Source organism: Myiozetetes cayanensis, unplaced genomic scaffold, assembly GCF_022539395.1.
Source record: "Myiozetetes cayanensis isolate MyiCay16 unplaced genomic scaffold, myiCay2020 scf29, whole genome shotgun sequence".
NCBI lineage: Eukaryota > Metazoa > Chordata > Aves > Passeriformes > Tyrannidae > Myiozetetes > Myiozetetes cayanensis.
The window spans coordinates 2,163,891-2,179,185 of NW_026087510.1; the positions used below are offsets into that span (position 1 = coordinate 2,163,891).

General features: G+C 44.6%; 1 protein-coding gene across 1 annotated transcript in view; it reads left to right on the plus strand.

The window, feature by feature from the left end:
- PRDM10 (PR/SET domain 10) overlaps positions 1-15,295 on the plus strand; it is a 41,297-nt gene that overhangs the window by 4,482 nt on the left and 21,520 nt on the right. Inside the window, 9 exon segments of the mRNA XM_050322860.1 lie at positions 85-2,793; positions 4,460-4,627; positions 5,873-5,932; positions 8,610-8,729; positions 9,664-9,871; positions 10,230-10,471; positions 11,500-11,703; positions 13,630-13,702; positions 14,324-14,441. Coding sequence (XP_050178817.1) covers positions 2,701-2,793; positions 4,460-4,627; positions 5,873-5,932; positions 8,610-8,729; positions 9,664-9,871; positions 10,230-10,471; positions 11,500-11,703; positions 13,630-13,702; positions 14,324-14,441 — 1,286 coding nt within the window. The 5' untranslated portion in view covers positions 85-2,700.

Below are 15,295 nucleotides of genomic sequence, written 5' to 3' on the forward strand. Positions count from 1 at the left end.
CATCAGTGCTGGAAAACTCCCTCAGGTGTTGGTGTTTCCAGGCAGTTCTGTGGCAGTGACTTGGTGCCACCTTATGTTTTCCAGCTCCTGCCCCTGGGCTTGTTTCACAGCTGAACATCAGCACTTGCTCCTGCCTCCTGTGCTCGTTGTTGCCAGCCCTTGGGACCTCTGTGGGGCACAGCCTGTCTCCTGCACATCCATATTTCCAGGGAAATGCTGATGGAACTCATGGAGATGCAGGCTTTGGTAGGAATGCCCACCGGAGGCAGATCCAGGGTGTATTTGGAAGTACAGAAGTCGAAAGCATCAGCAAATCCTGCAGCTCGTGATGCTGTCCCTTTATTGCTGCACAATTGGCTGAGCTGTTTATTATTTTCATTTCTGGGAAGAACAGCACTAACAGGACCATTTACACAAACTGCACCACCGAGCCCCTGAAGTTGGCTCAGCCTTGCTTTTTTTTCCCCAAGATTTGCCATGAGTGCTGACTTTCAGAACCATGAAATGTCTTCTGCTTTCCTTTGCAGCTCTTTGGTACTATTTTTTTTTTTCCAGAGATGAATCTTAATGCCCTGTTTTGTCTAATAAAGACCCTGCCTGAAGCCTTTGGTCTCCTTTGCACTGAAGTTGTAAGTTATTTGTGCCAAAATGAGTCTGCAGGAGTGAGTCAGCATCTTCCCTCAGCCCTTCAGTGTCTGCTGGTAGGGAAGGTCAGCCAAAAATTCTGCTACTTGTTGCACCGTGTGGAATTAGCCAGAACTGTGCCTTTCCCTTAATTCAATCACTGGTTAATTTAATTATATTTTTTAAACAGGTTAATTATTTTTTCTTAAATCAAGCCACCCGAAATTGAAACTTACAGTGTTTATTTTTATTTTTCTAAGCAATTAGGTAATTGATTAAACCACTGGCTATTGTTAGTGCAATTATCTGAAATGGCTCTTGATTTATACTGACAATTAAGGAAAAGAGCTGTTTGGGATCAACCAACCAAAGAATATCAAGAGGATGGGTGTTAAATTTTCCATAAAAGTTGCTCAGAGTGTGTTACTGACATAAATGCCTTCATGTGTCACACAGTGGTGATCAAATGAGTGCTGGAGGTCAGTGAATGAGGTAGGATTAGGTATGAGAAAATCCCTGATTTAATCCTCAATAACGTGACAAGTAGCTGGATAAAAGGTGCTGTGTAGGGATGGACGATATTTATTTATAGGTCAGAGCTTGTGTGTTCTGGGACATGATATTTATCTAATAATACTTATCTGTGAATGACCCTGGCTTTCACACTTGCAGAGCAAGGCTGGTGTTTATCCCCCCTAATTGTTTGCTGTGGTTAATTTGCTGGTACTAATGAGATCCTGAGCTCAAGCCTTGCGCTCAGGTACATGGATTTCTTTTTCATTTTTCTCCTCAGTGCTTTTTGGGGATGTTTTGTGGTGAGCAGTATTGATGGAGATAAGATTTCTGTCCCTTTATTCCCATTTTTCCCTCCACTGTGAGGCTTCCCTGTCCTGTGGATTTATTCCTGGCCAGGACGGGTGGAACACTCAGTGCCCGGGTCTGCACAGCTCAGTCCTTGCTGGCAAAATTAGCAGGAGGCAGAAAGTGCCTGCTGCTTTTTTTACCCCTCCTTATCTATTTTTCAGTTTGTCAATGACAAGCCAAATGCTAACATTTATAGGGATAAATTATGACTAAAATAATTTGCATTTAAAATGCAAATGAATGAAAGCATCAGCAAGGAGCCTTCTGCTTCTCTCCCAGAGCACAGGCTGGTACTGGCATTGGATCAGCCCAGAGAGGCACTGGGTATAAAATAAACTTAATTGGAGGAGCTGAGAAATTAAATGGGCTCAGCCTCATGCTAATTCCTGTGATTTAATATGACATTAGAGGGGAAGGATTGGGAAGGTGCTGAACCACCGACGAAAGCAATCACCAGAGCTGTAAATTACCCTGCTGGGATCCCAACGGCAGATTGAGAGGCCCCAATAAAACTGTGAGAGGTGAATAAAATCAAGCTTGGAAGCAGTTTGTCAGGATCTTTGGGGCTCCTGTGAATTAGAGGTTGAGTTTCCCTGCTCTTTTTGTAGAAGTTGGCTGTTTTAGCACTGTCTTGTACCACCCAGGGCTGTGGTTTTGGCCAAGGTGAAAGCTGCCTGTTCATGGAAAGCCCTTTTGTGCTCCCCCCAAACCTCTTTCAGGCAAACTGGTCATGCATTTCTGAATGTGGTGTTTTCCTGCTGGAAGCCTAGGGTCCATTTTTTGCATTATTTATTGATTTCTAGGCCTGTAGGTGCCAGAAAGACAGTGTATGAGTCGTGGTCTGCCTGTGGCCAAGGAAAGATGTGCAGGGAGAATTCAGTGTAACCTTTCAGTGCTGCTTGACTTGTTTCCTCAGTGGGACGTGGAAAGTGTTGCACAGCAGGACTTGACCCTGGTGAATGAGATAAGATTTCTGTTCCTTTATTCCCCTCACTAAGGTGTTTGGGTCTAAAAGGGGGTGTTTGTAAAGCCAGGCCTGGTACAGAAGTGTGGCAGCTGATGATAATAATTACCTCACAGTGGTTTTCACATTGCTGCCCTCTGCTTTTTTGCAGCCATGTTGCTGAAGATCACCTTGTCTTCTGGAAGCAGAAACACAGTGAACAGATGAATCCCTCCAGCCAGGCATTCCTCCAGTAGATCTCTCTCCTCATGGAACACCCCGGCAGGGAGGAGATGGACTTGAAAGAGGAAGGTTCCCAGGTGTGGGCTGAGTCTGCAGCACAGGAACAGAACACTGCTCAGGTGATTAGTGCTTTATAGAGCTCATTCTGCTCAGGATGGATTGGGATTGATCTGGAGGTTTAGTTCCCATCCGACCCTGGCTTAGGTTACAGAAGCTCAGCTTTTATTTGAGGAGAAATACAAACATGTGGTGATTTCAGGTTAAAGTTTCAGAAACTGAGCTGTGCAAACCACAACAGTGAAGACCCAGAGCTCTAAAAATGAGCTGAACGAAACCAGCCAGTGGCTCTAGAAGTTTCAGTGTCCAAATATATATACATATATGTATATAACCACGTGGGAAAGTGAAAGGGTGCTCAGAGTCATGCACATTAACAAAATCTGTGGTCTGTGGCAGCCTGTTTGATGGCATCAGTCGAATCAGTTGGAGCTGTGGGTGGACCTTGGGGAAAGTAATGAATAATTTTTTCCTGTCGGACATCTGGGTACTGAGGAAGGGAGAAATGTTAATTGTAGTGACTAATGCAGTCAGATTCTGGTGCGTGCAGCTCGTCCCTCTGACTCTGAGACAGCGCAGCTGGGAATTTCCAGAAGGCTGTAAATTGATTTGTTCTTTTAAGTACATAATGAAGAGGGTGCTGCATGGCATTTGACCCCCAAGCAGAGACATTCTGCCTCTCCTGGTAATTCCCAGCTCTGAAATTTGCCAAGAAAGGCAGTTTTCGATGCTCCTGTTCCCTTCTCTCTCTACGAGGGGATAACCATGCTGCTGTTTGCACACAGCAGTTTTAAGGCTTAATTAGTATTTGCAGAGTGCTCTCCAAATGTGAAACTGGAGTGTTTGTGTGAGGATTTATTGTACAGAATCAGCACTGAGCAGCCACGGGGGAGTACCAGGTGTCTCCTGCAGCATAAGCTGAAAGGTGAAGCAAAATAAACAAAACATGTAACTGTGGCATCGTTTTATGTGAAAGTGTTTGATGTGAATATGAATACAGATACTCAAACTGGGTTTCCTGCTAACTGTCCTATTTTCCTACACACTGAAAAAAGGTTTTCAGCATATAAAGGATGTCAAAAGCTAAACATCTTCCTATTTCCACTGGAATTCAGTATTCTGGCTTGTTTAATGTAGACCACTAATCATCATTTATGATCATAATGTTCTGTCAAAATCAACTTGTTGGGATTTAAACTGCTGCCCTAGACATAACTTGTTCCAGTGGTCCTTGGAATCATTGCTTAATGCTTTGAGTTACATGTTTGTCTGTTAAAATAGCTGAATTTTCTCCTGATACTGCAGGTACATACTACAGACAAACATCTCACATGCCCTACTGCTGCCTCTGAGAGGTGCAGCACTATGACTTGAAGCAATATCACAGTTAATAAGTTCTGCTAGCCCTTCACAAGATAAAAGAAATCATCTGCAACTACAGAACTAGCTGAATGAAGTCATTATCATAAATCCAGAAAGGAATGGGAGCATAAAGGGAAACAACACACCAATAAATTCCATGGGTACAGCAGTTCAAAGATGAGCTGCTTCTCTTCAGCTTCTCTTCTTCTTAGCGCAAGAACCAAGTATGGGTGGGTGCCTTTTACACCAGCTGAGTTACAGTGCAGAGTGTTTCAAGCCCAGGCTCTCCCTGCTTTCCAGGGCAGGCTGTGTTGTCCCCAGGCCCTGCCGTGGGGTCCCTCCAGGACGTGTTTTCTATCCCCCCAGGTGCACTTTGTCCCCGAGGGGGGGGCGGTGGCGCAGATCGTGTACAGCGACGAGCAGGAGCGGGGTGCGGCCCAGCAGGTGGTTTACACGGCCGATGGCACCTCCTACACCTCGGTGGACACCTCGGAGCACACCCTCGTTTACATCCACCCCGTGGAGGCTACGCAGGCACGTGTGGTGGTTCCCAGCCCGGCCCGGGTTTGGCACCTAGAAAACAAACCCGGGATGTTTGGGATGAGAGCCAGTTGCCAGCCAAGTGGTACGACTGGAAAATAGCAGTTTTTCCCTGCCCACTGCTGAGCAGGGACTTCATGCTGTTCGTTTGTCTGATGTGCAAATGTGCTCATCAAAGGCTGTGGAGGCTATGAATTATGAAATGCTGGTTATTTTCACCGAAGGTGGACGAGATTGTAATTAGCTCAGAGGTGTTTTCCAAAACATGGATAATCTCTCCAGAAATTCTGCCTCTGTTGTATTCAGTAAAAAGCTAAAAGCCCTCTATGTGCCTTCTGGAAGAGTCCTTGTTTTGTGTAGCACAGTTGTCATAATTGATAGTTACAATAACAGTCGTGTCTCTTTGCAGAGGATCTCAGTGTGCTCAACCTAATTTTGTAGTCTCTCTGCAGAGCTGTTGATTTTACAGACCTTTTATATTCTTTTGCTTCTTGCATAATCACATCAAATAGCTTTTATTCCCTGACAGCACGGTGTTTGGATGGGGTTAATGTGCTGTGCATCTGTGGCTCTGTGTGGACAGATTCAAAAGGACCAGGCTGGCTTTGTGGAGGGTGTTTTGTAGTGTCTTTGCTGACAGGACAGATTAGCAGAGCTGCAGAGTGCACGTACCTGACACCCCCAGCCAGGTTGGCAGGGCCTGGTGGCACGCTCTGTCCTGTGCAGCCCTCAGCTGTTACACAAAACCAGCTCCTGAGAGGATATTTTGGGAGGGTATCTCTGCCCTTACTAAATTTACACGTGGGATGTGCCTGATGGCTCCTCAAAGGAAAATGTGCAGAAGTCTTGTGAATTTGCAGAAGGAAAAAGCTCACAGTTATCTTCTGTCCTGCCCTTAAGTAGTTTTGGTAGAGCTTTTGAATTACCTTCCTGTAGATTCTGTCAAATCAACAACTGACAAAGGGATTTCTGCAATTACCAGGCGAAACACTTTAGTTATACAGATGAAAAGTGCCACATAATTAATGATATTAAACTTTTATGGAGCACCACCCAATTTTAATTTCTCTGTGTAGATCCACTTGGGTAAGTTGAAGTAATGTTCTGTGATAATAGTCACGTTTAGAAGTTGGCAAAGACTTAAATGTGGGTCATTTCTTGGTGGCAGGGTGATTTTTGTGTGACTTGGGAGCAAACAACAGCAGGGCTGGTTTGATAAGCCTTTTTCACTTTGTCTAGACTCTGTTTACAGATCCATCCCAAGTGGCTTATGTCCAACAGGATGCCACCACCCAGCAGGTAAGGAAGAGACACTGTTTATCTTGGGCCTGAAGCTCTAAGGGAGCAGTTAGGGGAGGCAAAGGGACATTGTTGTGGTGCTGGAGGGTAATGACTGTCCCTGAAATTGTCCAAAAGCAGTCTTCAGTTATGTCCTGTCATCTCAATCAAGGGCAGAAAGCCAGTATTGCCATGGCCAGCTTGTGCATGAATGGTCATGAAAGTTAAGATTGACTTTGAGTTTATTCACTTCGATTCATGCTCAACAAAAATTCCAATTTACTGCCCTAGATAGAATGAAAAATCTTTCAACAGTGTCCCTTTAAAGGAGTCAGCAGCAGATTGGCTGACTTTACCTGAACATGCCATTGTGGAAAGGCTGGGATTGCAGTTGTCCTCATACAGATTCTGATCCAAATGCCTTTAAAGTCCACAAAAGGCCCTTGAGGGATAGAAAAATTGGATCAAATTCTAGTTTTACCAGAAGCTTCCAAGGAAATGGAGTGTAAAACCCGAGGAAGTTCAGTGAGTGGCTCCCTTACCTTTCCAGGGTGTGCTGGGCTTGCCAGTGTGAGGTAGGCTGGGAGTGGAATGAAGTGGAGTTTTGGTGATTTTCTTTTATTTGTAATGCCTCATGGATGGAAAGGTTTTATTGTTGACTCTTACTTATCTTTGGGGACTGTATTGTGGTAGAGACAGGTGCTGTCTGGTCTCTCTGGTTGGAATTCTCTGCTGTCATGGACTCTAAATTGGTACTGCTTTAATGGCATGTGTGAATGGATGTGTTGGATCTGAATCATCACCCAAGCCATCATTAAAATGGGTGTTTATTGACAGTCTTGAGGCAGAGTGAAGGGTTGAATGTGTTCTGAAAACAAATTTTATTACTGAAAGACTTCCTAAACTGTTGAGGCCCAGGCAGGAAACAATGACTGACACAGTAAAGGTGTTACCTCTCTTCTGGTTCTCTGGATTGCCACATCAATTTCCCTGCTTCTTAATAGAAGCCAAAAATGCCTATTTAATTGTCTTAAAGCTCATTTAGCACATGAATAATTAAAAGTAGAGATTACTTGTGTGCAGTGCAGATGAGGCTCTAACAGCAGATGTGCTGTTACCATCCCAGGTACAAGGGCAGGAACATCTGTGTGTGTCCTCAGCCTGTCCTCCCTTCCAGCACTTTCTGACATCAATCCTGGCAGATATATTAATTTTTTGGTGGCTGGTTAATCCCTTATTGTGGCAAATTCTGCCTCTGCAGGTGTTTTTACATCAGCATTTCATGTGGGACACCCCTGAACTGACAACAAAGGATAAAATAACAACGAGACCTCCCCTTGGCTTTTAAAAGAAACTTTATCTTAAAAAGAAATTGAAAGGTTTCTAAAAATAATGCCTATATTCTGTGCAGTGCCTGGCATGGAAGTGGACCTAAGTGATTAGGAGTAGACAGTGCTAAGAGTAGGTACAAGCTTGTGTGACCCTCTCCTTGCTGGAAGCCTGGAGCTGTGCCATGGAATAATAATAATAATGCCTTTCCTGTTGCCACTTGGCATCAGAAATGTCAATACCAGACAGCTTAGTTCAGCTGTCATCCTGGTGTCCCCTATACCATCACACTGCTCCCTGAAGTCTTTTTTTGCTGTAGTTTTTAAGCAGTTTCATAAATTACTCTTAGTACCTCTTTAAACAAAGCAACCAGATTTGGAGTTTTAAGGTTGAGTCCTTGTGGTAAGGATTTTCTTGTCTGCTCCTTCACTGCTGGCACAATTCACTGCACTCAGTTTTATCTGATATTTATTAAGCACTCTGCAGAGAGGCAGGGGCTTGGATTTTAGCATAAAAGCTGCTTAACAGTCAGAGGCACAAACTGGAAGCCACATGATGTCAACTGTAGAGAAGGATGAAACATCATGTGGGATAACTGTGCAAATTCCTGCACAGATAAGAAGGAAACAAAGGACAGGAAAGGTGATTACTGGGATCTTAGTTCTGCTTAGGTTTATTGCTGAATGTGTGAGAACAGTGTGGTAATAGGCATTGATGTGGTTGTTACTGCTCCAAAAAAGTATGTAAACAGAAATGTATAGTGTGACCAAATAATGTAAAGGAAAATAAGGGTTGGAATCCTCTAGTTTGAGAGTTTGATCTTCCAGTGAGGTCAGTACACCCTCTTGGATTCATTTTTAATGGATCCTGGATCATAGAATCAGAATAGTTTAGATTGGAAGGGACCTTAAAGCTCATTTAATTCCAATGCCCTGCCATGAGCAGGGTTTGCTTGAGAAAAAGAAAGATAGGCAAAAAAGAGGAGATGTCTCTTTTCCCTTCTTTACTTTTTCCCTTAAAAAAAAAAAAAAAAAGTAGATTTGTGTGTAGAAGAGAAGAAGACCCCAAATCACTGGTTTTACCAGGACCTAAAGAGCTCCTCACATCTTTTAGTGCCACTTGAACCCAGGCTGGGGAGGGCCTTGATTTAAAAATGAGTGATAGGTAATTCACAAGTTGCAAAGTCTGCACTGAGGTTTGCAGCCTTTCCCTTTGTCCCTGGAGGAGCTGCAGGTTCTTCCCAAGCCCATCATCCCTCCCGCAAACCCCGGAGGTCGTTGCAGTGCTGTGGTTTTCACAGGGAGCTGTGCATGGAGGGCAGGGCCCCTGTGGATCTGTGCAGTGCTAAAATGAGTGCCTGTGATTTTAGGTAACGGTGCTCTTGCCTGCTGCTGCCCAGAGCATCAACCCCACCAACCTGTCCGTGCTCGGCAGCGCTGCCGACCCCCCCCAGCCCGTGGCTCTGGAGCAGGGGCCACAAGCAGATAGAGTAAGTGCCAGGCAACCCTTTCCTTCTCCATGTCCTGATTCCATCGCTCCATCGTCTCAGGGGATGGCACGTGGCTGAGTGTGAGGAACAGATCTGTCTTCCATAGTGTCGCCATGAAACGTGTGGGGGATTTTATGAGAGATCGTGTTTGATACACAGAGGAACCTGTTGTGCAGATGGTTCTGTCTCGAGCAGCCACCTTAAAATTCTCCTCTCAGCGGTGGAAAGTGAAGTTAACAGAAGGTGTAACGCTGACTGTCACAGCAACATCCTCTGGGTCTCCTTGCCAGTGTTTTCAGGCAGCTTTACTGGGGGCATTTTTTGTTCTCCACCTGAGAAACCTGTGTGGATGATGAAATATGCACTGCACTTCAAAGACCTAATTTTTTTGGTAGGGAAAGAAAGGGATAAACTTGAAAATTAGTGGAAGAATGCAATGCCCTCCACTGTCCTTCATGGCCCTTAGTTTATATCTAGGCCCCATGTTGCCTCATCCCTTATTGGCCTCTGCCTGTGTGCTCTGGGGATTGGTTTTAGAAGCTCTTGTACCAAAGTGCAGGATTTTCTCACTTGTACAAAATAAGTTAAAATACAGCTTTAGGCTCTAGATAATTTCCACAGAGCCTGGACTTTGTTTCAACAGTTCTGTGAGGGTGCAGAGTTTCCCTGATTTCAGTTTCTTCTCCTGGGAACCGAGTTCTTGGCAGGGTGGAGGCAGGGAGTGACACAGAGGTGTCCTGAGCAAGGCCTCAGCAGCAGCAACACCAAACATCCCTCAGCAGATGTTTATCAGTCACTTCACTTTCCCCTTGTCCTTCTCTCCATTACCAAAGGAAGCAGGAAGGGTAGGCTAGCAAGGACCTTCATTGCTCATCTTTGTGAGTGTAGTTTTCTTCCTGAGTCAGTTTTGATGGTTTGTGAATTCTTTCCCCAGGCATCATTACCGGTGCATAACCAGGTGTTACCTCCCATGGAGGCAGTGGATGGTTCTGACCCTTTAGCACCTCTGCAGAATCAGATGGAAAGGATAGAAACAAAAGAGGAAGATGATGAGGATGAAGATGAGGATGAAGATGGGGAAGACTCTGACATGGATGAGTGGGATCCAGATCCACCTCGACCCTTTGATCCCAATGATTTGTGTAAGCATTTGAATTATTGTTTAGTGTATTGCCTGCCCTCCCCTTTTCAGTTTCCTCTCCATCGATAAATGGAGTTGAAACCAATTCTGATTTTAGCAGTAACGAGTAAACACCTTTATGCCCAGAAAGCTGGACTCACTTTGGGCTGCTTTACTGAAAAGACAACATTCTGTTAAAGCCTCTGAACTGCTTTGTTCTTCATTTTGCAGGAGGCTGCCCTCTCCAATGTTGTAAAATCTAGGCAGGCTATTGGCATAATGTTCCCCCAGCTGAGCCAGAGATGTTTAGAGGGAGATGAGGCTGTGTGGGAGCTGCGTGTGTGTGTGCCTGACGGTGTCCTCTCTGCCTTTGTGTGCAGGGTGTGAGGAGTGCAATAACGCCCACCCCTCGGTGTGCCCCAAGCACGGCCCTCTGCACCCCATCCCCAACCGGCCCGTGCTGACCCGGGCCAGGGCCAGCCTGCCCCTGGTGCTCTACATTGACAGGTTTTTGGGAGGAGTCTTCTCCAAACGGCGCATCCCCAAGCGAACGCAGTTTGGGCCTGTGGAAGGGCCCCTGGTCAGACAAACTGAGCTCAAAGACTGCTACATCCATCTGAAGGTAAGGGGTAGGTGGGGGGGGAGAGAAGAAGGGGTCAATTTGTGCCTGAGCTTTGATTTTCATGAGTTTGTCATTTGATCTTGATCAATAGACACGTTCTTTTGTTACCTCCATCAGACACGGTCGTTTGTTACCTCAGTGTAACTCAGGAACACCCAAATTGCTTTGGCTCCAAACTTTCTCTATGATTTGGGGAGACACACTAATCCTGGTGAATGTTCTGGCTCTGTAGTGTTAGGATATATAGGGTGCATAACATGGAAGGCTGTGAGTCACTCTCATATGAGCTGGAGCAGCATCTGGACATAAAAACAGCAGCCCCATCTGAGAATGCTTTGCAGCCTTTCTTTTGTCATGCAGTAACTTCAGTTCAAACTGCTTTTCTTCCCTTTCCCTTCTCTCCCCCATAAGATGGAGGGGAAAGGAGAGATTTTTCTCCCCTTTCTTGTACCAAGTCATTGGTGTGGGGTAAAATGGATTTGACTGACTTATCTATCCATTTCCTGGTTTCATTATAAAAATTGCTCCTTTATTTACTGGAGTTCAGGCCTGCAGTTTAGGAGTACTCTGATGGGCAGTGTCTGACAAGCAAGTTGTGACCACAGGCAGATTCAGCAACCCAAGAGAAGTTCAGCTAAAGAAGTGCTACTCCCAGCCTGAGGCAATGTTTTGAGTCAAGAAATGAAAGGAGAAGTGGGTCTGCCAGTAAGAAACATCTGACTGATGTTTCTGTATCCTACTAAAGCTGCAACTCATTTCTAGCCCCAGGGACATACTGTGCCTGACCCTTTTAATGAATGATTCTTGTCCTTGAAACTCTTGGAAGGCTCCATCACATCTCCCTGCTTAAATCACTACCCATTTTTAAGTACTTTTTCTGCCTGTTTCAGGACCCCTGTTAACCAAGAGAAAAAATTAACTGTGCCTTCATTGCTCCCCTAATGCACCAGTTGCATGGGCACAGTTGTTAGTAACTCCAGTTCTTTTGAACCAGGCAGTTAATGACGTGTAATTGGATTTTGCTACAGGTTTCACTTGATAAGGGTGACAGAAAAGACAGGGACTTGCAAGAGGACCTGTGGTTTGAACTTTCCAGCGAGGCTCTGTGTAACTGGATGATGTTTGTGCGGCCGGCCCAGAACCACCTGGAGCAGAACCTCGTGGCTTATCAGTATGGCCACCACATCTACTACACCACCATCAAAAACGTGGAGCCCAAGCAGGAGCTCAAGGTAGGACACTGCTCGTGTCTCAGGGTTCTCATTGTCTACTGATTAAATTGTCCCTTAAGAGCTGCTGCTTAATAACTGCATGTCCAAATGTCAGAAAATGTTGCTCTAAATAGTTATAGGGCTTTTTTTTTCTCTGATGGTCTGAGTCAAGTGCCACTAAAGTCAGTAAGTAGTTGGCCACCACTTAGGAATTTTAATAAGCTTTGGCTCAGGTAGAAAATCAGGAAGTTCAGTAAAACTATGTAAATTACTTGTCTCTCACTGTCATGCTTTACACTGCATATATTTTGCTGCTGCAGTCTAATTTTTGTTGCAGCAATCTTATTCTTTTTAGTTCCAGTTAGTCCTGTGTGCCCTTGACTTGTTTCTTGATGCCTTAAGTGAATATGGTCTCTCCCTTTACCTGGGAGAACTTTCCTGGAACTTTTGAAACTTTGCATGTGGAAAATTATAAAGAATATTGTGACTTCCCTGTGAGTTTGGTTTTGTTCCCTCTCGAAATGCATTCGTTACTTGGAGCTCAAAATAGCAAGGCTGGCTGAGATGGCCTTCACTTTCAACATCTGTTGGAGCACCAGGGGAGGAACTAAAAAATTTTAACATCAGGAAATTGTTTGTTGTTCTTCAAATCTCTTTTTGCACATAGATGTCAACAGTTTATTTGGAAGAGCAACTGTTTTAAACACACTCACTGAACCAGGGCTAAAGAATGTTTATACACTCTAAGAGTAGGAATCTCTGAAGTTGAATCGCTAGAAATCTTATTAATCCATTTTAAGTGTATGCAAACATCATTTTCTCAGCAGTTTTTAAAGCAATTTGAAATCAGACTCTTAACTCTGTACAGACCTGCCTGTAGAAGCATAATTTTTCTTACTCTGTGTGTTAGGAGTATCTTTTAGGGTAGAATTGGTTTGATAATTGAAAGCCAATTGCCTGAGCTCAATAATGGGGTTTCCTCTCCAAGTGGATGTAAGGGACTCATACAAATTTTGTCCAGAGATTGGACTGTGAGGATCAGTGAGTTATAAGCTGGGAAGTTCTGTATTACATGTCAGGTGAGTATTCCAGGAGCTCCAGGCTTTCTCTTTTGCCCAGCCAGTGAGATTCCTGCAGAGTTACACACACACACCTCGAGTGAGTCCTTGAAGTGCCACCCACCACTACTGTGGAAATGCCTGTGGCCCAGTGCAAGTTAAAACCTGCCTGGATTTTTCATGCTGAAAATCTGTTCATGCCTTCTCTGAGAAATTCTCTTCTAAAACTGTCCCTTTTTAATCAAACAGATGAAATGATGCAAGGATGCAAGAATTCTCAGCTCAATGTGAGCATCTGCTTGCAGGCTTTAATAAACTTTGTCTTCCTGCCTCCTGTGGCTCTAAGGCTTCCTAAATCCCTCCTAGAACAGAAGTGGGTCCATCGTGCTGCTGCCTGGCAGATCTTTGTTTTGCAAAGCAGGACTGTGTTGCTCTAATCCTTTGGAAGCTGAGAAAGACTTTAAATGAGTCTCTGTGGATGATGCTGCCTATTGTCTATGTAAAGAGAGCAGAAAGAAATGTGAAATCGCCCCAGTTAAAAATTTTTCCATTCCTCTTGGTACCACAACTAACAGGACTCTGCTGTTATGCAGTTGGGTTTGAAGAGATTAATCTTATTTCCTTTAGAGCTACTGGTAGCCATGTGCTAGATTAACATTCATACTGGGAGGCTAGACCCTAAAATTAAATTGAAATGCTTTCTGAGCAAAGCTCTTCTGTTCCTCAGTGGGAGCATATTGATCTCACCAGGCTTTGCTATTGAGGATGAAAGGAGCAGTGAGTGAGTGGTTGAGGCAAGTGGAGTAAATGTGTTGCTTAAAACTCATTTTCAAATGAATCCCCTTTAACTGTGGTTTTAAGTGCTCTGTTACCTTTATTCCTGCTGCAGGTGTGGTATGCTGCCTCTTATGCTGAGTTTGTGAACCAGAAGATCCATGACATAACTGAGGAGGAAAGGAAGGGTAACTTGGGCTCTTCTGCTCTCTGTGTGATGGTGGTTGGGTGTTACAGTTCTTATTCTAGAGTACATGATGTGTATAGTGCTCCCAGGTTTCTACTAGGTTGGGAAAAGTTAAACCAGATCTAGATTGGGTTATTGGAACTTATTTCCACTACCTCTTCTCATGCTAATATTACAATAATTTAACCTTTTGCCTCAGTTTCTGGAAAGCATTAGGCTGCTGTTGGGAGAGGTGTGTGTGTCTGTACTCAGTGTCTAATGTTGTGTCTGTGCCATAAACTGATGTGCAACTGCTTTAGATTGATCTCCCCTAATTTGTGCCAGAGACACCATCCTGTCCTCTTCCATACAGGGTGAATTTCAGAATCTCCCTGAATATTTTGAGCACTTGCTAGTTTCATGTGAATTGTCCAAGGACATGTTTGTGTCTCTGTTGACGGGCTGTGGTCATGGCACGCTGCAGAGGGGACAAAAGCAAAGCCAAATGGAGCAGTGCTGGGTATTCTGCAGCCTGTCCAACCTTCAGGGCAGAGATAATGGCCCACAGAGGCTTGGGGAAAAAGCTGAGGTGTTTAACTGGAGGGGCTGAAATGCTGTTACTGACATCTCAAACTGCACACAGTTCTCAGGGAGCAGGAGAAGAACTGGCCCTGTTACGAGTGCAATCGGCGTTTCATGAGCTCGGAGCAGCTCCAGCAGCACCTCAACTCCCACGACGAGAAGCTGGACTTCTTCAGCAGGTACTGACAGCTTTGGCTTTGTTGGGTGTCACCGTGGGGCTTCCCAGGCTTGCAGAAAAGGGGCTTTGCCCTGCAGATCTTAGAGACCAACCCAAGAGAGAACAGCTCGGCACCAGAAGGAAAGAAGGTGGCACCAGGATCTGAGTGGTGTAAGAGAATTTGTGAAAGAAGTAGCTTGAAGGAAATAAATACTCTTGAAACCAGTGGGATTTTTTTTTTTTCTTATTTGGCTTTTGGGATTTTTTTTGCCAATGACTTAAAAAATTATAGTATTTCAATACTATTTTTTTCAAAACTGTGAATTTCAATTTCAGATACAGAGCTTTGAGGACAAGGCTTCTAGTGCCTTGGCTCCTTGTTGGGCTGGCAAGGTAGTTGATCTTACTAAAAACTGAATCTACAAACATCCATCACAGAGCATTGGTGCCTTCTTTTCCCTGAAATGTAGCCAGTGGCTCTCTTTGGTTTGGCTTTTTTGTTGCAAATTTGTTGCCTTCTGATTGGTGCCTGACATCACTGGCTAAGTGCTTTTTGGGGAGGGATGTTGAGGCTCTAGGTTTTAAGCTGATTTCCTTGTGCACTTGTTTCCACGTTGCTGAAAATGCTTCCAGCACACTGCATGCCGGGGTGTTGGAAGGGGGAGAGCTGCCATGGCAGAGGACTTGCTAGAAGCCAGTGGTCCTCTCAGTCCCATGGCTACTGAAATAAATGTAATGTCTTCTGGACTTTGGTTTCTCCTAAAGCACAGAATAAATAGGTACCAGCCAGAAAGTATTGTTTCTGCTGCCAGATTTTCCTCAGGTTTTATTATTTACCACAGGCCATTGTTGCCGAGTCGAATGGGCCAGCAGTGA